This window comes from Mobula hypostoma, chromosome 8 (genome assembly GCF_963921235.1).
Source record: "Mobula hypostoma chromosome 8, sMobHyp1.1, whole genome shotgun sequence".
In the NCBI taxonomy this organism is placed as follows: Eukaryota; Metazoa; Chordata; class Chondrichthyes; order Myliobatiformes; family Myliobatidae; genus Mobula; species Mobula hypostoma.
In genome coordinates this window covers 91,111,850-91,138,203 of record NC_086104.1, presented here as the reverse complement: position 1 = coordinate 91,138,203, position 26,354 = coordinate 91,111,850, and the positions used below count along the sequence as shown (strand labels likewise).

Sequence of the window (26,354 nt, the reverse complement as noted above, 5' to 3'; positions counted from 1 at the left end):
AGAACAAACCAGGAGCAGGACATTTGGCCTTTCAAGCTGCTCATGCCACTCGTTAGGACCACGGCTGATGATCTAAATTCAGTCCCTTTTCCAGCTTTCTCCCCATATCCATTGGCCCCTCCAGCCCCAAGAACAATATCCAACTTATTCTTGAATATAGTTAGTGATCTTCCTTTAAGTGCTTCTTGTGGTAAAGAATCCTACAAGTTTACCACTCTCAGGGAGAACAACTTTCTCCCCATTGCATACTAAGGATACCCCTTAGTATTCTTAGATTATGACCCCTTGCTTTTGGTCTCCCTTAGGAACAGCCTACATGCAACTAATCTACTCAGTCCTGGATATGTTTTGTAGGTTTCAATGTTTCTTTTTAAAATTCAACATAAACTAATTGGCCCAATCTCTCTTCATACATCAGTCCTGCCATCCCAGGAGTCAGTATAGTGCACTTTTGCAGATTCTTGTCCACAGCAAGAGCAGAACAGGAGAATGGATCAAGTTGGTTGGGATTCTGATTTTAAAAATTATTTGTAGAATGAGCATAGAAGTGGAATAAGATGGGACTCCAAGAGACAGGTGGAAGGAGAAATGTTGGTTTGGTTTTGGTAGGATGAAAAAAAGAAATTAAGAAAGGACTCCAAGAGGGAAAGAGAACATCTCATTCCCCTTTCAAGATGGCAGCAGTATGGAAGTGAAATGATGTGGAGAACATACAGGAAATGCTTCAAATATGGCTGTGCATTGAAAAGAATGGGCAGAAGACAGGAACAGAGAAGATAAAAAGTAAATGTATGCAGGCTGTGAACAGGCAAGTAGGATCGGAATGGCTGGGACATCAAAGCATGGGCACTTAACTTCCTCTTGAGTCCACCTATTCCTTTTGCCACAGCGGCTACTTGCAACAGATTGTTCAGCAGTCTTTCCAGTCTTTGGGGAAAGAAGTTTGAATGCTATGTTACAGTAATGCAGTTTCCTTATATTTGCAAGCCTTCTACAAGGAGAAACGTTGGTTGCAAAATTCAGATGTGCAGCCACAATTTCTTTGTCATTCTGGTGCCCGTATGATTTGAATTAGGAGCGAAGGACCCGAGCACCATTATGAGACATATGCAAAACTAACAGTTGCCAGCAGTGGGCAGTATAGTTAAACTCCATAGTCAGTCTATAGACAACACTAATTGATGCTACTTTCCAACACAGTGTTCCAACTAATGTCATGTGTTCACCTCATGCAGCTGAATAGCAGGAATGCTGACCCCCTCCAACACTGACTGCTGATTAATTCCTATTGATTATTGCTCTAATTCAGCACAAGCATATTGATTCCAAGATTCTTATGAGTCTGAAAAAGTGTGCAGTGAGGGTTATGACAGAGGACCAGTTGATGAAGTTAATTCTTGCTGGCACAACTTTTCCCCTCATCAGGACAGTAGGAATGGACAACAGGGTGGGACAGTGCGAACAGGCAAACGGCAAAGGGTGCACAGAGTTGGATGAGCTGCCAGTAGTGGGGGGAAGGAGCTGGGAAAGACGTACCCTCAGCAGGGGGCTCTATCTGTGCTGTGTCTTCAGAGAACATAACTCCTCTGTCAACCTCTGTCTGCAATTCACTAAAGACATACTCAGTGAGATACATCACACCGTCCTGACACAACTATGTCCACAGTATGGTAGAAGGAACACTTTCCTGAGGCGATTAACATCACAGTAGCAGTATTGGGGTGCTTCAGGGCTGACGCCGGAGAAATTATCAACAAATTCCAAATGCCTATTCTGTTACACAATTTTGGGCACAGGTACTCTTTATTCCAATTTCTATATAAAATCACTACTTTTCAATTCTGTTCTTCTGGAGACAAGCCTGAATTTACGCAATCATATTTTTATTAACCCGTTTTGACACTGTCTTGTTATGTTACCTGTGTGGTCTCAGAGGATTAGAGGAAATGGAGTGAGAGAGTGAAGGGGAAGGCGGCTGGGAGGGGGAGTTCCTTGGTGTGCATTTAATGGATGATCAAAGCAGCGCTCAACACCTCCTCATTAATCAAAAAAGACAGAGCAGGTTGTACACTTTGAGGAGAAAGAGGCATGCAAGGCTCCCTGCTCCCATTCTAATAACTTTCTATAGAAGCATCATTGAGAGTGTCCTGCCTGGCTGCATCATTGTGTGGTATGGAAGCTGCAAGGCATTGGACCACAAGACCCTACAAAGGACAGTAGAAACCACTGGGAGCATCACTGGGGTCTCCCTCCTTCCCATTTGTGACATTTACCGGGAGCATTGTATACGAAGGATGTGAAGCATTGCCAAGAATCTCTACCACCCATCCCACAATCTCTTTGACCCACCACCATCAGGAAGGAGGTACAGGAGCATTAAGGACTAGGCCTACCAGACTGGGTAACAGCTTCTTCCCTCGGGCCGAGAGATTAATGAATACCCTGCTGCCTCCAAGATCTTACCACGAGGACAGCAAGCTGTTCACTGTAACGTTTACTTGTGCTATGCAATACATGCACAGTGAATTATATTTTATTAACTGATTTTGTGTAATATTTTGGTTTATGTGCTGTGTGTGATATATGTATTGTGGGTGCATCGTGGCCCGTTTGGTTGGATATTCATGTACAGTCAGATGACAATAAACTTGAACATGATGAAGGATGAAGGGTGGGGGAGTGAGGGGAGGGCAAGGATGGTACAAGAAAAGGGTGGGAGGGAGGAAGAAAGATCAATCTCTCTAGTGCGTGGACTCACCAGACTGAAAGGTAGGTTTGGCCCAATCACACTTCCAGTTTCGGAAATTTCACACCTCCCTTACCCTCACCCCCCTCCCACTCTGTCCTTCTCTCCCACAGCAGTCACATTTCAGCCAATACATCACACAACAGTCCCGCTCCCCAAAATGTTTTTCTTCATCTAATTTTCTCCATCTTCTCCCGATCTCTGTTCTCAATTCTTTCCCTATCTCTCTCCTCTCTTCCACCCAAACTCTTTCTTTCACACTCTCCTCCTCATCTCTCCTGAGTGAAAGTACCCCAGTGCAAGAGTCGGCGAGAATTGTAAGCTCCATTGACACCATCTATGAGGCATTGCTTCACAAAGGCGGCAAGAATCCACACCATCCAGATCATACCCCCGTCTAGTTGCTACCATCAAGCAGGAAGTAGCCACACCACTAGGTTCAGGAACAGCTACTTTCCCACAGCCACCAGATCTTGAATCACCCTGTACAATCCTAACCGCACCTCATCAACAGAGCACTACTCTAGCACTACTGTGGACTTGTCAGTGACTGTGTCTTTGTTCAAAAACAAGACACATGAAAAAAAAATCTTTTATCCCTCTTTGCAATTTTACATCATTATGTATAATCTGAACCTATGTGCTACTGATGCAACGGCAAGTTTTTTATCCCCTTTGTACACGTACATCACGATACTTATGCAGAAATAACTTGACTTCTCCTTCCCCCACCCCCCTCTTCCTGCTGCCTGACCTGCATTTTCCAGCATTTACTGTTTTTATTTCCTCAAGTGTTGTTTGTCTTCATCGTGTGTTGATTCACTTAGTGTTCCTCATTCTAATGAATCAATTTAATGCCCTCCTGGCTGCACTGATTAATATGGAGGTTTGACCCATACACTACAAGGAGGACTTTTCTATTCTAGCCTGCTGCGTTCACCAGCAACTTTTATGTGTGTTGCTTTTCTATTCCAGAACTGCTTCTCATTCCCCTGGAGTCTGAAATCTTCTCTTATAACATTTCTGGTGATAACTTATTTTAGTATGGTGTGGCATTGGGTATAGGGTTGTGCTCAATGCAATTAGCATCCTTCCCTTTTACTTTCCACTCCCCCAGCTTCCCAAACTATTGGCTGCGGGACATCACCTTTCCTTCTTGTGTTACTGGTTTCCTCCATGGATCACAACTTCAGCCTTCCTCAAAATGTTGTCCACTCTTGCAATGATATCATTTGCCCCAGCACCAAGGAGGCCACACTCACACACGGATTTACAGAAACAACGTTAGGCGAGGGAGCAGCCCACCTCCAACTCAGGTCATGGGTTTTGTTTTTGTGTGATTCCAAATGGAAGGATTAGCAGCACTCTGGTTTAACACTATCCCTGAAATAATTCAGCATTCCTTTAACTATGCAAGAGATTGTCAGCCTAGGTCGGAGTAAAGGCTTGAACCCAACTAACTCCAAGGCAAAAGGGTTTCCGGCTAAGCCATCTCTGCCAGTTTAGGACTGCAAAGGCAGAACTTTAGATGGTGAAGAGTTGGATGTGATGTCATAAAGAAACCAAAAAGAATCTGGTGTTACCAAAGCAGAGGTCACAGCCATTGTGGAAAACACAGCAGATTGAGTTTAAGTAAAACAAGCTTAACGTGTGAAATAGCTCTGCTAATGCCTAATGTGTCGAATTTAGCTGTGAATCTTTGTGGTTGCTTTCTGGTGGCTTGTGAATATAAACACTAATGATCTTGTGCGAAGCAATCCCAATATGGTAGCTGGGGTTCGAGCATTGCATCAGACTCTATATTGATTATAGCGGATTAGGTGTGAATTTCATCGGTGTTTAAATATGGTATACTGGTTATAATATAAATAGATTTGCATATCCTGTGCTATTCCAAGGAAAGCATTGTGCTTTACCCAAGAGTGTTTGTAGTGACTGGTATCAATTGTCAGTCACAAATCTAAACAGTAAAGTGATTGCAGACTGAGTGAGCCTACATTAGTCACCCAATCAGAAACAATACAAAGACTACTTAAAGTCAAAGAACACTTGGAAGAAGAATAGTTCCAATTTAGGAGATTGGACGTTGGGCAAATACAGGTTAGTCTAAGATGGGCTGAGAGTGTACAGGTATTTGTCCTGAACTGCTAACTGAAGTTTCTTTTCCCACAGATGCTGCTTCGCCTGATGAGTGTTTCCAACATTTTCTGATTCCATTATATTAAAAAAAAATCTTCCAGACTCTACCCTGTTGCTTATGGTGGGAGTCTGACCTGTAATTTACTTTGAATATCAAAACAGTACTTTAAATGTACAGTGCATTCCAGTTAATTGGGACACATCGGGACCAGTGCATTTTGGCCCAATTAAGCAGCTGCCCCAATTAGCTGAAGTTTCATGGGAATAGTTAAAAAAAACAGTGTTTAGCTGAGTAAAAAATGATATATTTAAATGAAGTATAGAACTAATTAGAAGACTACCAATACTACTGGTGGTTGCCTGGCATATCCAGTGACAGGAAGCCTGTGTGGGAGAGTTTTTAATGTGGAAAAGCCTTTGCACTGGGACAGTTCCATTCTCTCAACCTCCGAAGTCCGAGCCCAGTGGTACGAGCAGATGTCACAACTGCGGTCTTCCCTGGTTGTAGTCGATGACCGTGACTTCTTTCATGCCTTGTCATGCCCGTTGCTCTCCTAGCATTGCAGGACCTCCTTCCCGGCCATTGGATCTCACTGTAGATCTCATCCACCCAGACCACTGCAGCTAACTTTGCATGCTGCAACGGCATGTCCCTGTCTCACTGGGGTATGAGAGCCACCAGCTACTCTCACCTGTCGAAGTGGTGTACCAGGGTGTGGCCACGGTTACATGCAAACAGCTACTTAGAGCCATAGGGTAGAGCCGAGTGTCCAGTGGGGACCAAAGGTAACATTCAAAATGATTGACGATACCTTCAAATTCTTTGTAGTTCCCAACTTGTTGAAGTAGTGAAATTGTTTCATTTTCACTCCTGGCTGTTTCTGGCATTTCCAAGTCGGAATGCTCAGCACTGCAGTGAACAAAACTGTTCTGAATTGTCTTACTGCTTATTTGTCGCCAGCTATCGGTGACAAAGAACATTGCTTTTTGAATACAAACACCCGCAACTGATGCTATTTAAAAACTGTTTACTCGAAGCATTGTGTAGTGTCTAACAGCTACACATGCGCACGATTGACATTATTTAGAAACCATTCGGCAACAGTTTCCTGTCCCAATTAAGCAGCATAGAGTCCAAATAAACAGAATCCTAATTATTTTCTCAATTAGTTTATGTTCTTTCAGAGTTCTCTCAAGTAAGTGGCTGCCCCGATTAACCAATGACCCAATTAACTGGAATCGACTGTATTTCACCAATTGTTTAATGCATTGAGATATCACATTCCATAACCCCAAATTTTTATACTAATTAACTCCACTCTATTTTGCCCCATCTTTTCACAAGGCTTTTCTCTCTTAAAAATGTATCGGGGTACAGTATTAATCAACATCCAAAAAGCACAGGTCAATGCCAAGCCGAAATCCTCCGCCGTTCTCAAGTAGATCAGCACAGCAATAATAAGGTCTTTCTCCACACAGTAGAACTTGCACACAGCTCATGTGGGTACCCATGGAAACTGATAGTCACTACTTCGTGAGTCGTGTAGCCAAGCAGCAGGAAAACAGGCCCTTCAGCCTATCAAGTCTGTGCTGACCATCAACCACCCATTTACACCTATCCCACTTTGTTTTCCCCACTTTCCATTGACCCTCCCCAGATTCTAACCCCTCCCCATTCTACACACTAGGGGTAATTTACAGCAACCTAATAACATGCCAGTCCACGGTATTTGGATGTGGGATGAATCTGGAGCATCCGGAGGAATTCCTTGCGGTCACAGGGAGAACGTGCAATGAACACACACTGCACCAGAAGTCAAGATTGAACCTGGACAGCACCAATGTGCTGGCCCTACCTGATCTGATTGGATCAGTTTAGAGGCTGGGAGATAGATGGCCATTAGATCATAGAGCAACACGGTACAGATACAGATCCTTTAGGCCAACTTGTCCTTGCTGACCACATAGTCTGGCAACCTCTCCCCATAAATCAGGCCCTCTTTTCCTGCCAATATCCACATCAATCTGTTCTGCACTCTTTCCAGTTTTAACCCCATTTTCCCCATAACAGGATGATCAAAACTGTACACAGTACTCCAAGTGCAGTATAACTAATAAATTCTACAACTGTAAGATAATGTCCCAACTGCTATACTCAATGTCCTGACTGATGAAAGACAATGTGCTGTCTATTTGTGTCACCACTTCCAAAATATACACTTGTGCTCCTAAGTCCTTCTATTTCATTACACTCCCTAGGGCCCTACTAGAGTACAAGTCCTACTCTGATTTGACTTACAAAAAATGCATCACCTCACACTTACCTATATTGAAATCCACTATCTTTGTGGAAGTACCTGCTGAAGCTGCCTCCACTACTCTTCCAGACAGTGCATTCCAGACCATAACTAGCTGCTAGACTCATAGATTAATACAGAAACAGGCCCTTTGGCCAACTGGTCCATTCCAACCAAGATGCTTATCTAAATTAGTTCCATCTATCTGTGTTTGTACTCCCCTTCTCAGCACCAGCTGCCTCTTCCTCCGTTTTGCCTTCTGAATTATTCCCAGAAACTCTTGCCATTACTACTCTACTGTCATCCCTGCTAGAGTCCTCTTCCAGTCGACTCTGGCCAGCTCTTATCTCATGCCTCAGTAGTTACTTTTACTCTGATTTCTCTTCTCAAACTGCAGGGTGAATTCTATCATATGAAAATCATTGCCTCTTGAAGATTCCTTTACCTTAAGCTCCTTAATCAAATCTGACTCATTGCACAACACCCAAACCAGAATTGCCTTTTCCTTAATGGACTCAACCACATTTCCTGGGCATTCTATAAACTCTTCTTCGGATCTAGTGCCAACCCAAGTTTCCCAGTCTACCTGAATACTGAAGTCCCTTACGACCATTGCAACACTGCCTTTCTTACGTGCTCTTTCTGTCTCCTGTTGTAATTTGTACCCCGTATCCCAGCTAATCTTTGGGGGCCTAAATATAACTCCCATCAGAATCTTTTTACCCTTGCAGTTTCTTAACCTTATCCATAAGGATTCTACAGCTTCTGATCTTATGTCACTTCTTGCTAAGGATTCCATTTCACTTTTTTTTTAACCAGCAGAGCTACCCCAGCCCCTCTGTCCACATGCCAATCTTTTCCATATGATGTACATCCTTGAATATTTAGGTCCCAGCTGTGATCTTTCAGCTCTAGCTCTGTAAGGTGCTCAATGTCGGTACCTACCCATTTCTAACAGTGCAACACCCATATCCATCTTATTTTGTATACTGCATGCATTCAAATATAATACCTTCAGTCCTGTATTCACCATTCTTCTCAAATTTGTTTTCATGTTGTCTCAATTAAATACTTACCCCTTTCTAAACTTTATCTTTTTATATTCTGGAGACTTCAGCAACTTCTCCATTGTCCCCCTTCCCTTTTACTTTATCCTTACTTTTCCATGTTCTCCCCAACTATGTAGTTTAAAGCCATAGCTGTGTGATTTGCCAGGACCCTGGTCCCAGTATGGTTCAGCTGAAGCTAGTCCCATCAGAACAGTTCCCTTCCTCCTCGATACGGATGCCAATGGCCAACAAATTCAAACCCACTTCTCCCACACCAACCTTTGAACCACAGAATTGAATTGAAAATACACGTGGACTAAGATGTTAACTGTCCTGTGCTATCACCAGTGGGATCATCAGTTGGTCTGCCACCTGTCTTCAGGAGTTTCGGCCCGCTTATGATCAAGACTCCCTCGAGGTGGTGGGCCAGCAGTGCTGAAGCACCACCTCCCACTGGTGAGCTTAAAAACGTGGCATCTGCCTCTATAAGAGTTGTTGGTCATTTCTATCCAACAGAGTTAACTCTCTAATAAAGTAAAGTAAAGTAATCTTATTGGCTCTGTGCCAAATTGCACATGGCACAGATGGCAATTCAGAAATTATTACCTTCTGGTAATAAAACTCTTTTTTAAATTTAGTCCCTAATTGCCCATATTCCCTCAGTAGAACCTCTTGTTTTACCTCCTTCATAGTACCTATATGGACCATGACAACTGGCTCCCCTCCCATTCCAAATTCCTCTGCAGGTCAGATGAAATGTCCCAAACCTGGTTACCAGGTAGGCACAGCCTTCGAGACTCTCACTCCCTGCAATTGAAAACTGTGACTATACCCCAAATTACAACCATGTTTCTCTTCTCTCCCTCCTTCTTGAATGGCTCCCTGAACCACAGTTTAGGTTGCTAATCCTTCCTACAGCCCCCACTCTCATCTCCACAGGGAACAGGAACCTCAGACTTGTTGGGCAAGATCAAGGGCTCAGGCTCCTCCAGTACCATCTACCTGGATTACTCGCAGTCGCACCCTCTTATCCCTGACCACAGACTGAATATGAAGTAGTTAATCTGAGGATGTTACGAACAAGAGAAAATCTGCAGACGCTGGAAATCCAAACAACACACACAAAATGCTGGAGGAACTCAGCAGGCCAGGCAGCATCTAGGAAAAGGGTACAGTTTCCTTCCGAAGGGATTCACCCCAAAATGTCAACTGTACTCTTTTCATAGATGCTGCCCGGCCTGCTGAGTTCCTCCAGCATTTTGTGTGTGTTGCTAAGGATGCTGCTGCTTCCTGACACACATTGTGTAGTTTCTCTCCCCCTCCCAGCTGTGTCAGTGTTTGAAGTTCAGCTTCCAGCTTTGAACCTGAGTTCCAGAAGCAAACGATACCTGCTGTAGATGTCATCACCTAGTTCCTAAATCATGCAGCTACAACACATCACCTAACCCTGCATCCCTATTGTATTAATTGCAATTTGGTGTCTTTTTAGTTAATTACTATGTTATCAATAACCTTACTTAAGTCTCGACTATGAGGCCACTGAGCAATTAATCCATCTGAGTAATTTAAAGGGTCTGACTTGATCCTCTCTGAAGCCTCTTGAGCCAAAGCCTTAAAGTCCCACTTTTATACTCGCCCACCCCAGAATTACTGTCCCACTTAAGCTCATCTACCTGTTGTAGGCAGCTGCTGCCCATCTAGCCAATAAACCAATTAATAAGATGTGCTGTTGAAACTCCCTCTGCTCTCACTCTCTATAAACCAGTTACATGCTTGTCTCCCTCTGTCCCACCTGCTCTCACCTCCTCATTGCTCTGAAGAAAACTGCCTCAGCTTCCCCTCTTTGTAATCTCGTAACCACAATTCTTCATCCCTGTGACCATTCCAGTCAATTCTTCCTACATCCTCGTGAGGACTTCCTTAAGGTGTGGTGTGACTGGAACACTGGGATTCTAATCAAGCTTTTGAAAAGTTTCAAGGGGGATTTTATGGTCTTTGTCAAACTTTGTGAAGCCCAGGATCCAATATCAACACCCATGTGACAGTTAAGCAATGTGTTCAAATGGATTGAAATTAATTCTCGTAGGCATTTCTTGCGAAACACACAACACGCTGGAGGAACTCAGCAGGTCAGGCAGCATCTATGGGGGGAAGTAAACAGTTAATGTTTCAAGCCAAGACCCTTCATCAGGACTGGAAAGGAAGGGGGCAGAAGCCAGAGTAAGAAGGTGGTGGGGGGGGAGGGAGAAGAGTACAGTCTTGCAGGTGATAGGCGAGATCAGGTGAGAGGGAAGTTCATTGGAATTTGCACAAAGGATATAAGAGTATGACTGTGAGATACAAATCAACATCTGGAAAAAGGTGCTGCAGACAGTCATTCAGTCATTGATTTAAGCTGGTTTATTCACAGATAATAATAGTTCTGGCACTGGGCTTGCAGATCAGAGACGTGAAGTTGCAGTTCCTCTATTGGCACGTGGGAAGAGGAAATGAGAATCCAGTCCTTCAATCCTCTCCCACCATGCTGTATGTTGTCTGTTTATCTGTCTTTTCCCCCATGAGCCTTGAGAGCCTGACCAAACAAATACGCCTCTATCTTGCAACACACATCAAAGTTCCTGGTGAACGCAGCAGGCCAGGCAGCATCTGTAGGAAGAGGTGCAGTCGACGTTTCAGGCCGAGACTGAGTTAGTCCTGACGAAGGGTCTCGGCCTGAAACGTCGACTGCACCGCTTCCTACAGATGCTGCCTGGCCTGCTGCGTTCACCAGCAACTTTGATGTGTGTTGCTTGAATTTCCAGCATCTGCAGAATTCCTGTTGTTTGCGCCTCTATCTTGAGTGGTTCAGTTGTATCTGAATCCTGACTTCCAGGGGAGGGTTTCACATTTCAGACTCAGAGAGCTGAATAAACATTTAACAGCTGGGCAGAAATTTAACCATTGGGCTTTGAGATCCCCCACCTTCCTTAAACTCTACCAACAGAGCTACCAAGGCCAAACTGTACCAAATGAACTATAGTCTGGGCTGCTCTCTCCTTCCTTTGATTTACCACTGATGGCCATGCCTTTGCTGTCTGCACTGCTAACTCAAAAATCACCTCCTGGTTTGAATTGCCATTGGATGTATTTGGACCTGGTTTAACCTTTACAAGCCAGTTCCCCCTCCCCCCCTCCCCCCCCCCCCCAGCCAGTTTTGTTCACACAAGTGATTCCTCGCTCTCTCTCCTTGCAGTGACGGATGGGCGGACCGTGAGGAGGTGATTGACGCCTACGAGCCAGAGGCAGTGGGAGGAATCACCATCAAACTGCGGTCTGCCGAGGTCACCTGGTTCGATGACTACTACCTGAATCTGAAGCTGGAAACCAACACCCGCAACCCATGGTTTCCGGAGTTCTGGCAGCACCGCTTCCAGTGCCGCTTGGACGGGCATCCACAGGAGAACAAAGCCTTCAAAAACCTCTGCACAGGTATGTGCCGCACTGCCTCCTGCCTCACCCCGCCACACGCCCCATATTCTGATCCCTAGGGCCCAACGTGCTCGAGGAAGCATTGCAGGTTACAGCACCACCACCACCACCAATTCACATACTGTATATGTGGAATCAAAATACTACAGAAAGTGAAACTTTGTCATCACAATAATGAAACAAAAGCAAACTACACTCACCAGCTCTTGTCTCAGCCGGGTGAGCTGAGACTGCAGCAGGGCTGAATTCCACTGCATTTTGAAGCCCTGACACCATTTTCCACGGTTCAGTTGTAAACTTTGATCTAAAAAAGAAGACCAAGAAGCTAAAACACGGCGATCAAAAATTTCTACATTGGGCATGCATTGGATTTTGTCTCCCCACCCCCCCCCGCCAAAAAAAAAGTTCTTGAGATTCCTTTGGTTACTTGCATGACCACAAATGTAGAACCTTCAATCAGCAATGGAGTAAGGTAGGGAAATAGAATAGCTCTTTCCCACCTTGTCTTTGGAAAGTACACCCTATATCAAGAACTACTGACAGGTGAGCGTGGTGGGGGAGGGCGGTGTTATTTAAATGCAAAATCTTGTCACCAAAGTGAGGACTCTACTGTCCAAACTTCCACGTGAGAACCCCAATTACCTGTGCATTCCCATTTACCCCGAGTCGCCTTTCACTCCATCGTTTGCCATGGTCAGCTTGGGAGTAGTGAGCCAAAGTAGTGTGACTCTGTGACGAAATGCAGGCTAAAAATAGAGTCATTGCTGTCATAAGTTCCTTATTAAACTCCTTGTTTCACTTTATTAGATGACTGGGTGTTGCCTCAGTCACGTTATTTACTGAATCCAACACCCAATACATTGTGGAAGGTCTATTGAATTGCCTCGGACTAGAAGAGGTCAAATTTGCCAATCTTAACTAATCCCATTTGCTACATTTTGCCCATAGCCTTCCGAACCTTCCCTCTCTGTGTGTTTCAGTCTGTTTATTCCCTTCCCTCTACCACTGATGGCCTTACCTTCAGCCCTCCACGTTCTAAGGATGGGAACTCTGATGAACTGCCTAATGCACATATTTAATTTTTTCCTTTACAGTCCCTAAAACACTAGCCTATTTGCCACACTGTTATTCACTTGAATTCACACCAGCTTCTGAGGCTTCTGGTCAAATTTAATGTCATGAGGCTCTGGCAAAGGATGACTCACCATGTTTAAACTGCTGTGTAAATATGAAATAAAATAGAAAATGCTGCAAGCACTCAGAATTTGTAGAACAAGGTATATTTTGGGTCTACAGCCTATCATACACAGCTGGAGATACTTCACTAATTATGAACTATTAAATAGAAGTTAATATAGACAGTTGCAACAAGATTTGCTATTTGTAGATTGCTTCTGTTTTTAGTATTTTGAACTCAGAATAACAGTTTCTGCAGTATTTTAATTCTATACAAATGTGAGCTGAGATTGTTGTTATAACCCCTTTTCATTTGTCCTTCAACTTCAATAGAAGTATCATAGAGTTTTATTTCCTACAGCTTGAACCTTGCTCAGATCCCAAATGATGATGGATCCCTGAAAATGTTTGGATTACGGAGGCACTGGAGTTACTCGACACAGTAACAGGCCCTTTGGCTGATGAGACAAAACACCCATTTTAACTAATCACATTTTATTCTCCCAAAATTCCCATAAACTCCCCCAGATCCTACCACTCACCTAGGTGCAATTTACAACAGCCAATTCACCTAGCAACCCACACACCTTTGGGATGTGAGAGGAAAGCAGGGCATCTAGGGGAAACCCATGCTTTCCCAGGGAGGGCGGGCAAACTCCACACAGACAGCATGGAAGTCAAAGTTCAAAATGAACTAATTATTGAAGTATATATATGTTACCATATACTACCCTGAGATTGTTTCTTGTGGGCATATTTAATAATTGTGTAATTGAATAATAACCATATTAGAATCAATGGAAGACCACACAAACTTGGGTGTTCAACCACTGCACAAAAGACAGCAAACTGTGTTGAAATACAAAAAGAAAGAAATAATAATAATAAATAATTAAGCAATGAATATTGAGAACATGAGATGCAAAGTCCTTGAAAGTGAGTCCATAGGTTGTGGGAACTTTTCAATGATGAGGTGAATGAAGTTATCCTCTCCGGTTCAAGAGCTTGATGGTTAAGGGGTAATAATTGTTCCTGAACCTGGTGGTGTGAGTCTTGAGGCTCCTGTACCTTCTTCCTGATGGCAGCAGCGAGAATAGAGCATGTCCTGGGTGGTGGGGGTCCCTGACGATGGATGCTGCTTTCCTGCGACAACATTTTGTGTAGATGTGCTCACTGGTGGGGAAGGCTTTACCTGTGATGGACTGGGTCATATCCACTACTTTTTGTAGGAGTTTCCACTCAAGATTGTTGGTGTTTCCATACCAGGCTGTGATGCAGCCAGTACACATCTCCACTACACATCTACAGAAGCAGGGTTGAATCGGATCACTGCTGCTGTTATGCTGAAGCTCAACTAACCTGTGCAGTTCAGATTAATGGGTTAATAATATTTGGTTGAAACACACAGGCACTGGGCGTTGAAACCGTAAACAATTGACCCTTGGATATATTTGCATTTAGGATTTGGGATCTGAATTTGCAGGATCGATAATTGTGTGGCAGGTCCTTTGGAATACCGTATCATCTTGGGAGTTAGTGTGATAATCCCTGTTGAACTACTTTAGTGAACTTGTCTCTGTCACTGCCTAGCTTCTGAGGAGGTGGTAAAGCAGGGGTCCACGGACTTCTTGGTTAATGGTTGGGGTCCATATCATAAAATAGGTTGGGAACCCCTGCGTTAAAGGGCCTTGTTGGAGAAAATTGCTCCTCGTCCTTCATCTCTTGGAAATGGAAAGACCCTGAGCTCCTTTGCTAGTGAAAGGTCACCATGAGTTCAGACTTTGGGGAAGGCATGTGCTCAGTGACCACTTCTCACCCTTAAAATACTGCTTGTCTCTATGGAACAGTCTTTAGTTCACTGGTGTCCCATTCGCAGCTTGCACGTACCATATAACCACGAGGGATAGATCATTCGGGCATAACACACACCACTTCCTGACAGAGTTCCTCTCCCTTGTAGCTCAAAGAAAAGCGTAAGTGAGGCAACAGCAACTGAAGAGTAGCACCATGTCTTATTCCCCAAGGTGAGGGTGCACTCTCCACCCTTCAGAGAGGCAGCCTTGAAACCATGGGCTGAAGTAGTAGGAAGTGAGAGTGCCCTGGCACTCCAAACCTCCTGCTCACGACCACTTCTCCATCTCACAGCCTCTTCTGATTCATCTCGTGCTTTCGTCGTCTCCCCTCACCACAAACCTACCCCTGTGCTCTTCTCTTTTCAGTCACTGAAAGCCAGCCAGTCAATCCAGAGGGCAGGGATGGAGAAAACACATCCCCACCCACTTCTAGAAGTGCAGCCATCAGCCTGGACACCGTCGTGGTGTGTCATTCAAAGTTTGGTTCCGAGGCAGGATCTGGCTGGAATGGCCTACAGCTGGGCAAGTAGTGTGGCCCAGGTGCCAGTTTACAAGAAGCCAGTACTGCTGCAGAAGACTATTTTGAAGAGAGTTTTGAGGAGGAAGCATGCAAATGGCTCATGGCCATGCGCATGAAGTGCTTGGTGCCTACCGAAAGCCTGTGTTCATCGCCAAGGAGCAAGAAATGCAACACCAGTGATTAGAAGTGGATAAGATCCCAAGAGTAAATAGAGTTTTAGAGTAATACAGAATGGAGACTGACCCTTCTGCCATCTGATCTTTGCTCAACAAGATGCCCTTCCAAGCTAGTCCCATTTACCTGGACTTGGCCCATATTTGAACCTCAAGGTTCAGAAGTTCAAAGATCAAAGTAACATTTATCATCAGGGTACATACATGTCACCACATACAACTTAGCAAATCTAGAGAATAGTAACTGTAAACATCAAGAACTCTAAACAAACTGTGCAAATGCAGACAATAAATAAACAGCAATAAATAACAAGCATGAAACATCAAGATAAAAGAGTCCTTAAATGAGTGTAGTTATCCCCTGTCGTTCAAGAGCCTGATGGTTGAGGGGTAGTAACTGTTCTTGAACCTGGAGGTGCCCTTGCACCTTCTGCCTGAGGCTGCAGTGAGAAAAGAGCATGGCCTTGGTGGTGGGGGCCTTTGATAATGGATGCTGCTTTTCCATGGCAACGTTTCATGTAGATGCACTCAGTGGTTCCTCTTCCTTCATGTACTTGTCCAAATATCTTTTAAATGTTGTTATTATACCAGCCTCAGCCACTTCCTCGTTCGACATACACACCACATTCTGTGCAAAAAAAGTTGCCCCACTAATCCCTTTGTAAATCTTTTCCCTCTCAACTCACACCTATGCCCGTTAATTTTTGATTACCTTTCCCTGGGAAAAAAACCGGGACATTGGAGGAGATTCTATATTGCCTTGGGAGCAAGAGGAATTCCTCACACTTGAGCTTGGGAAGTACAGTTCTTGATGCTGTGAGACAACTGGCTGATGAGAGCTTGAGAAACCACAGCACTCCCTTTGGCTTTGGTCATGTGCAGTCAACTGTGTATCCCGGCTCTCATGTAAAGTGTGTCAGCTGACCGATGATGTACGCCGGGTTGTAATGATAAACTACAGCTGCATTAGTTAAGAGCCAGCTGGTGTGAAGATTTCAAATAAAAAGAAAAGGAAACGCAGGAAATATGCAGCATCGGTGGGAAGTGTTTAGTTTGCATGCAGGATCTGCAAATGATAACACACCATGCCCTAGAGCAGTACAGTCTCCCCGTGAGTTCCTCTGAAGAACCTTCTTCCCCTCACTGGACAGGTAACCAGATGGAGACGGCCAGAGTTGTGTATGGTTCACTTCAAATCTACACTCAGTGGCCACTTTATTAGGTATACCTGTACAGCTGCTCATTAATGCAAATACCCAGGCAGCCTATCACGTGGCCGCAACTCAATGCATAAAAGTACGCAGACATGGTCAACAGGTTCTGTTGTTGTTCAGACCAAACATCAGAACGGGGGAGAAATGTGATCTAGGTGACCTTGACCATGGAATGATTGTTGGTGCCAGACAGCATGGTTTAAGTATCTCAGAAACTGCTGATCTCCTGGGATGTTCATTCACAACAAACTCTAGAGTTTATAGAGGACGGTGTGAGAAACAATAATCATCCAGTGATCGACAGTTCTGTGGGTGAAAACGCCTTGTTAATGAGAGATGGCAGAGGAGAATGGTCAGAGTGGTTCGAGCTGACAGGAAGAGGACAGGAACTCAATTACAACAGTGATGTGCAGAAGAGCACTTCTGAATGCACAACATGTTGAATCTTGACGTGGATGGACTACAGCAGCAGAAGACCATGAACATTCACTCAGTGACCACTTTGCTAGGGACAGGAGGTACCTAATAAAGTGGCCACTGAGTGAAAGTTGTCAATGTCCACTGTACATGGATATCTGATGGAATATCATACTTTTAATCTGAGGATTCAGGTTTCAAATCACTGGGTTGATGATGGCTTGGTCTCTTCACTTTCCTCAGTGGGAAAGTCTTCCAGCATGCTGAAAGGATTGAAGGTGTCAAACCAGAATGCATTGTGGATTGCTGTGATACAATCATTCTCCTTAATTTAACCTTCCCTGCCCTTTTTGTTGCATCAGTAATGGGCTTGTGGCACTTGCTTCCATAAATAATGACTTCTGTTAAGAGCAGCCCTGGATTCATAGAGGATTTAACCCACTTGGGATGCAGCAAAGAGTACTGAGTGAGTTGAATCCTAACTGAACAAAAGTAAAATCAAAACAATATGAATATATTTGTGAAGATATAAAAAAATAAGAAATAGGAGCAGGAGTTGGCCATCAAGCCTGATCCACCATTCAATAAGATCTTGGCTGATGTGACCATGGACTCAACTCCACCTACCTGTCTCTTCCCTCATAACCTTTAGTTTCCGGCTATGCAAAAGTCTATCGAACTGTATCTTAAATATCATTAATGAAGTAGCCTCTACTGCTTCTCTGGGCAGATAATTCCACAGATTCATCACTCACTTGGAAAAGCAGTATCCCCTCATCTCTGTCCTAAATCTATTCCCCTGAACCATGAACTGAAAAAGAAAAGGTGCTGGGGATGATTAACAACCTCAGCCAAAACTGGAACATGAGCTCACAGCTGTTAGCAAGCAGACACACCACCTACTAGAATTCATAGCTATTAGCTGCGCTTGCAATGTTGGATGTAGGCTTGGGCACCCTGGGCAGCAGGCAGTTGTTGATGGGCAAGAAAAATCAGGGAGAAATGACAAGGATGGTCCTGAGATGCAAGACACTGATTTCAGAAGACTGATTCGCATAAATCATTGAAAGGAAATTGTATTGAGAGTGAAGTGCCGGTCGGAAGGACAACACAGATGTGAACTGAAAGAGCAAACATTTATTTATTTAGCCCTGCAACATGTCCCCAAGTGTTTCACAACCAGATAATTTATGCCTTTGTGAAGCATCTGCAGGCTGCTTCCTCTTGCTGGAAATGCTATATTAATACAAGGTGATAATGCTTCTTGAAGTACAGTTATGTAGGCAAATAAGGTGACATCTTGCCTACAGACCGTTCCTGGATAATTCTGAAATCTGTCAGAATTCAATATTAAATACTAATGCCTGAGGGAGGGAGAAAACAATAAGTGACATTTTCTTTACCTCAAAACAGACTCATAGTAGATTACAGGAGGCCTGTAATTGTGTATTCTGAATGAAGCAATCCTCTGTGGTGGATAGACCACTTCGAGTCTTCCAGGTGGATTGTGGGTTATTAGTTGCATTACTGACTAATTTCTGCAAGGATTGGAATGGATGCATAGTTTAGACCCTGATATTTAGAAGCAACAAATCATGCAATGAAACCTCCTGAAAATAGTGCAAGCAACCAGAGTTGGCAAATTCGTTAACAGAGAAGGAAAAATAACGGCCGGTTAGTCAGTTTCTAGTGCTGGCCAAGATTTTTGATTGGCCAAGAACTGAGAAGGCTTCCTCTCCTTGCATAGAGGCTGGTCAGGGCCTTGGTTTAGCGGCTTATTGGGAAAGTGGGGACCTATGATAGTGCAGTGTCCTCTCCGTACTGTTAGTTTTATTGTATCCTTGGGCATTGCATTGGAAAATTCTTATCTAACCGGTTTATAGTTATTTTTATCCAATTTCATTTTTTAAGATGTGCTCAAGGGAATATTCTGCAATTTTTGAAAAAATGTTCCAATTTTGACCCAGTAAAGAAAGCATAGACATTGGGACAGAAAGTGGACCAAGTATGATAGTTTGCACTGAAATGGTTTGCTAGAGTGTGCAATGAAGGAGCTGAGTTTAAAGGGATAAACTAAGAATATCTGTTGTACTGATATCACTTTTCCTTTGCCTTTAGAAGCTAGTTAAATGCCATGGGGAACATTTCAGGTGTATGTAAAGTTTTCCAATATTGGAAAAGTGCAGAGCAAGAGAAAACACTTTTAAAATTAGAGACAAGGCATTCCAAAAGGAAAACAGGAAGCACTTCTTCACAGCAAAGGTGTCCTAGGATACATTCTTCCTCCAGCGTTCAAACTTCCCTAACCTCCTAAATAAGGAAAATCATATCAGTATATGGAGCAAAAAGTTAAATCTTGTACCAAAGGGGCAAAGGGGACAGCAGAGCTTCACTTCCAGATGAGCTCAATGCCTTCTGTGCTTACTTTGACCACCAGAACAAGGAAGAACCATCACATACCCCAACATCTCCTGATGGTCCTTTGGTATCTAAGGATAACGTGCACGCTGCCTTCAAGAGAGTGAATCCAAGGAAAGCATCTGGTCTGGATGGAGTACCTGGCTGAGTACTGAAGACCTGTGCTGACCAACTGGCTGGTGTATTCTCCAATATCTTCAACCTCTCGCTCTGGCAGTGTGTGGTACCCACCTGCTTCAAGCAGGCTTCAATTGCACTGATGCCCAGGAGGAGTGTGGTAACCTGTCTAAATGACTACTGCCCAGTAGCATTTACGTCCACAGTGATGAAGTATTTGTTTTGAGAGGCTGATGTTGAAGCTTATCAGCTCCTGCCTGAGTGGAGACTTGGATCTGCTCCAATTCATCCACTGAAGCAACAGGTCTGCAGCAGATGCTATCTCATTGGCTCTTCACACAGCCAGGAGGTCAGAAGTAAATGGAAATGATTACTCTGCCTTTTCCATCCAAGAGAATTTCTCTAAGGCAGGGTTCCCAACCTGGGTCCACAGACCTCTTACTTAATGGTATTAGACAATGGCATAAAGAAAGATTGGGAGCCTCTGCTCTAAGGTTAATGCAAGAAACCAAGTCATTATGTTACTGATCAGATATATTGTGCATGCTATTCCACCCAGCATCTTTCTTAGTTATGTATTCACTCAGCCCCATTCAGTGTCAATCTCTTACCTCAAAAGAAAGAAGAACTCTTACACTAATGGAATAGATTTATTCATGACGACACATGGAAGAATACATAGTGCAGAGATAACTATCAATCATTGTCTCGCCCATCACAAAAAAAAGCCTGATGGAATCCATCAACAAAATTACCACAAGTTTGGCATCCCCAAATCATTCACTTCTAATTTACCTTGTCTTCACTTTTATTCTGCGGGATGTGTTAGTAATAATAATAGCAATCATTGGTATAGCATTGTGATATGTGTCACAGCTCAAAACCAGTTTCTCTTCCCCAGGGAATGAAAGTCTAGCAGAAAATTATGTGCAAGACACCAAGATGGGTTTCATCATTAACGCCATTTACGCCATGGCTCATGGATTGCATGACATGCACAAAGCCCTCTGCCCAGGCCACACAGGACTGTGCGACGCAATGCAGCCTGTCGACGGCAGCAAGTTACTACAATTTCTAATAAAAACGTCCTTCATTGGAGTTTCTGGTGAGGAAGTGTGGTTTGATGAAAATGGAGATTCTCCAGCAAGGTAAAAATCTGTTTTCAGCAAGTTAGTTGACATTGTTTATTTGGGATATACTATCTTAGGTGTTTATTAGTTATGTAATTGCGGGGTTGTTCATTTGGTTTTGTTTTAATGAGTTGTTTCAAAGTCATGAGTCCCTCAGATGCTTTTCTTGAGATGTATTATTTGTGGGCATTTACTCAAAAAAGTACTATTTGGTTGTTTACTTGGTACATATTATCCAGGTAGCGGGGTGGAGATGGGTCTCTACCAAAGGAGGGGTAAGGCACTCCTTTCCTCAGCTAGCCTGCAGGTCACCCTTGGGCAAGGTGTAGCACCTGCTTAGCTCCCCTGATCCAAATCATGTGAAGCCATGGGAGCAGGTCGTATGAGCACAATGCTGGTGCATATCACAAGTCCAGGCAAACAATCTCTGAAAAGTATTGATAGTGGCTGGGGTCACCGGTCTTGTAAAGAGACTGCCCAGAATGACAAACCACTTCTGCAGAAAACTTTGCCAGGAACAATCAGGGCCAGTGACAATGATCACCAGCATCATACGGCACAGCACATCATGATGATGATGATGATGATGATGATGATGACTATCAAGGGATCTTGACTTAAAGAAGTTTGTTTGAGGACAAGTTAAACATGCACAGAAGCCATTTTGCCTGTTCTGCCATACCAGTCTAGTTGGTCCCAATCCCAGATCTTTCTTCTCAGCCCTGCATTTATTCCTTCTCAACCATCAACCCAAGTCCCTTGTTGAATAAGATGATTGAAGATGTTCCACCAGCCTTTCAGACACTGAATCCCCTCTTCCTTCAGTTAGTCCTGACGAAGGGTCTCGGCCTGAAACGTCGACTGCGCCTCTTCCTATAGATGCTGCCTGGCCTGCTGCGTTCACCAGCAACTTTGATGTATGTTGTTCCCAGACCTTGACTACTTGCTGATTGAAAAAAGATTTTTATAATCCCTGCCTGCTCTTTGGGCAGTCACTTCAAATCCATGTCCTTGATTGTTGACTTTTGTGCCAGTGGGAACTATTCCTTATTTTTTAATACTCTGTCAAACATACATGATTTTGATCACCACTGTCAAATCACCTGCTCAGCCTTCTCTGCTCGAGGAGAACATTTATTGCCATCATTGATTATTTCAGAACAAAAATTCCCAGGCCTCTGCTCCTGCTGGCTTGTCTTGTGCCTTCCACACTCTGCTTTTCCACATTCATCCTACCAGATTTATCATTTAGGATTTCTCTACATTAAATTGTACCTGCATTGCCTGCACTTGTTTGATCCTTACTTCCCTCAGTAATCTCAAATTTCCTATGATTTCATCATTCATTACAACATAAATGGAAGCCATTTGGCCAGCTGTATCCAGGCTAGCTCTCAAAGCAATGCCATCGGTACCACAGTTCCATTCCCCCACTTATTTTTTCTGTAACCCATTTATTCTAGATGTCTGTTTACTCTCCCTGCCCACAATTTTCCTGCTACCCACCCACACAAGGAGGCAATTTACGGTTTACTTACCAACTGACAAGCATTTTGGATAAAGGAGGAAACCAGATCACTCCGGGTGAAACTGACATGGTCAGTGGAAGAAAACACAAATTCTACAGAGGTAAAACCTGAGGTCATGATGAGACACAGTTTGTTGGAGTTGAAAATGCTGTGAAATTCTGAGAAGCTGGAATTAGTGATTTATCTTTAATCAATATTGCCAATCATTCTATTCCTTCTATTACCTGCAGCCTATCTAAAAACTCAGCTAGAAACAATTGTCTTTGGCAGCATCTTCAGCTTCATAAAGCCAGTCAAAAAGTGTTCATTTAAAACCTGTGCCAATCTCCTTTGTGATTACTCATTAACTTTGCCCTTCCTCATCAAAGCCAAAACAAAAACTTCAGTTGCTGGAAATCTGAAATAAAGAGAAAATGTTGAAAATATTTAACAGGTCAGACAGTATCCATGGAGAGAGAAACAGTTAATGTTTCAGATCTGGATCCTTCATCAACACTGAGAAAGACATAAAAGTAAATTAATATTGAATCAGAGATGGGTAAAACAAAAGGAATATCTCAGCTTGGATGCAAACCAATGATTTAATAGACCGGAACAGCACAGTACAGACCCTTCGGCTCATGATGCTCTGCCAACCTTTTTAACCTATTCCAAGATCTAACACTTTCCTCCCACATAGCCATCCATTTTTCTATCATCCATGTGCCTATCTAAGAGCTTCTTAAATGTCCATAATGTATCTGCCTCGACCACCACCCCTGGCAGGGTGTTCCACGCACTCACCACTCTCTGTGTAAAAACCCTTCCACTGACATGCACACCACCCCCCGCCCCAAACTTTCCTCCAGTCACCTTAAAATGATGCACACTCGTATTAGCCATTGCCACCCTGGGAAAAGGGTGCTGGTTGTCCATTTCTTCAATGACCTTATCATCTTGTACTGCTCTATCAAGTAACTTCTGATCCTCTTTTACTCCAATGAGAAAATCCCTAGCTCGCTCAACCTTCCTTCATGAGATATGCTCTCTAATCCAGGCAGCGTCCTGGTAAATCTCATCTGCACCCTCTCTAAAGCTTCCAGATCCTTGTTATATTAAGGCAACCAGAACTGAACACAATACTCCAACTGTACTCTAACCAGGGTTTTCTAGAGCTGCAAGATTACCTTGTGGTTCTTGAACCCAATCCCCCAACTAATAAAGGCCAACAGAACATATGCTTTCTTAACAGTCCTATATACTCGCACAGCATCTTTGAGGGATCAATGGATGTGAATGTCAAGAACCCTCTATTCATTCATACTGCTAAGAGTCCTACCATTAATCTTGTACTTTGCCTTGAAGTTCAACCTATCAAAATGTATCACTTCACGTGTTCAAAATACAAAGAGAAAAGTAAATTCATTATCAAAGTGTGTGTGTGTGTATGTGTGTGTATATATATATTATATATACACACACACACACACACACGAGGGATGATTGATAAGTTTGTGGCCTAAGGTAGAAGGAGTCAATTTTAGAAAACCTAGCACATTTATTTTTCTTACATTTACACACTTAGTCCAGTGGTCGTGGAGCATACGGATCTCTTCTTTGTAGAAGTCAGCGTCTTGGACCTCCAGAAAGTGGTCCACAGCAGGGGTGATTGATAAGTTTGTGACCTAAGGTAGAAGAAGATGAGTTATTAACTTCAAACTTTCTGCATTTTCACACAAAGAGTTGAACTGCATGTGCATGTAACAAGAGCTGTATAACTCATCTCCCTCTACCCAAGGCCACAACCTTATCAATCACCCCTGCTGTGGCCCACCTGGAGGTCCAAGACGCTCTCGTTACATGCACGTGCAGTTCAACTCCTTGAGTGAAAATGCAGAAAGTTTGAAGTTAACAACTCATCTCCTTCTACCTTAGGCCACAAACTTATCAATCACCCCTGCTGTGGACCACTCCTACGAAGAAGGGATCTGTATTCTCCACGACCGCTGGACTAAGCGTGTACACGTAGGAAAAATAAATGTGCTAGGTTTTCTAAAATTGACTCCTTCTACCTTAGGATTTTTTCAGGCATTCACCATAGAATAAAGAACTACAATAGAATTCTTGGAAAATTACACACAAAGACTGCCAAATAACAAATGTGCAAAAGAAGATAAACAGGGCAAATAAATAAATAATGCTGATAACTGGAGTTATAAATTCCTTGAAAGTGAGCCCTTAGGTGGTGGAATCAGTTTAGAGTTGAGGTAAGTGAAGTTTTCCATGCTAGGTCAGGAGCCTGATATTTGAAGGGCAATAACCTAGTGGTGTGGCACCCGAGGCTCACATAGCTCCTTGCCAATGGCAGCAGCAAGAAGAGAGCAAGGCCTGGATGACAGGAGGTCCTTGAGGGTGGCTGCTGCTTTCTTGTGGCAGTGCTCCTTGTCGATGTGCTCAATGGTGGGGAGGGCTTTCCCTGTGATGCACTGGGCTGTATACTTTCTGTAGGCTTTTCTATTTTTGGACACTGGTGTTGCAACCAGTCAGGATGCTCTCCACTGTGGATCTATAGACGTTCATCAAAGTTCTAGATGACATATCGAATCTGAGAAAGTAGGGGTGCTTTTGTGTCTTCTTTGTGATGTTACATGCTAGCCCCAGGACAGATCCTCTGATATGATAAATGCCAAGGAATTTAAAGTTACTGACCCTCTCCACCTCCGATTGCCTGATGAGGACTGGCTCATAGACCTCTGGTTTCTTCCTCCTGTAGTCAATAATCAGCTTTTTGGTTTTGCTGACATTGTTGTGGTGTCATTTAAACAGATTTTCAATCTCTTCCCTCTTTGCCAATTTATCATCACTTTTGATTCGGTCACAACAGTGGTGTTGTCAGCAAACATGAGTATGGCGTTGGAGCTGTACCCACACAGTCTCAGGCATAGAACAAGTAGAGCAGAAGGCTAAGCTCAGAACCTTGTGGTACACCTGTGCTAATGCTGATCATTGAGGAGATGTTGCCTATCCTTACTGACCGAGGTCTGAAACTGAGGAAATTGTGTTTCCAGTTGCACAGTTTAAGGACTGAACTCCTTAAACTCCTAATCAGCCTATGCTTCTCCAAGTGCTCATAAACTGTGTCTCTAAGAATCCCCTCCAATATATTGTCCACGACTGATGTAAGACTCGCTGAGCTATAATTCCCAGGATTATCTTTATTACCTTTCTTGAATAAAGGAATAACATTACCACACTCCAATCATCTGGTGGGACTCCTGGTGGGACTCCTGCCACTGAAAATGCAAAGATCATTGCCAGAGGTGCAGTAATCTTTTTCTTTGCTTCCCATAGAATATCCCATCTGGTCCCAGGGTCTTACCTATCTAATATTTTCCAAAAGTTCCAGCATATTCTCTTTCTTAACATCAGCATGTTCAATGCTATCTTCACATTCGTAAAGGACTCCTCACTGGTGAATATTGAAGCGAAGTATTCATTAAGGACCTTACTTCCTCCTCTGACTCCAAACACTTTTCCTTTTTTTTTTATCCCTGCTTGCTCTTACCCTCATTCTAGTCATCCTTCTATTTTTTACATATGAGTAGACTACCTTTGGGTTTTCCTTAATCCTACTCGCTAAAACTTTCTCATGTCCCATTATAATTCTCCTAAGTCCTTTCTTAAGCTCCTTCCTGACTACCTTATAACTCTCCAAATCCCTGTCTGATCCTTGCTCCCTAAACTTTAAGTATGCTTCTTTCTCCCTCTTGAGTAGATGTTCCACATCTCTTGTCAACCATTGTTGCTCATCCTACCATCCTTTCCCTACCTCAATGGGGCAAATCTATCCAGAACCCCATGCAAGTGCTCCCTGAGCAACTTCCACATTTCTGTAGTGCATTTCCCTGAGTTCTTCTGTTCCCAGTTTACACTCCCAAGTTTCTGCCTAATAGCACCATAATTACCCCTCCTCCAATTAGATACCTTTCTGTACTATCTGCTTCTATCTCTGTCCAATGCTATGGTAAAGTTCAGGGAGTTGTGGTCACTGTCTCTGAACTGCTCATCCACTGAGAGATCTGTCATCTTATCAGGGTCATTGTCTAGTATTAGATCCAGCATGGCCTCT

General features: G+C 43.4%; 1 protein-coding gene across 1 annotated transcript in view; it reads left to right on the top strand.

The window, feature by feature from the left end:
- Nucleotides 1-26,354, top strand: part of LOC134350167 (metabotropic glutamate receptor 1-like) — a 202,146-nt gene that overhangs the window by 131,089 nt on the left and 44,703 nt on the right. The window contains exons 4-5 of the mRNA XM_063055133.1: nt 11,464-11,699; nt 20,489-20,735. Of these exons, the coding sequence (XP_062911203.1) occupies nt 11,464-11,699; nt 20,489-20,735 (483 nt within the window). The remainder of the gene's footprint in view (nt 1-11,463; nt 11,700-20,488; nt 20,736-26,354) is intronic.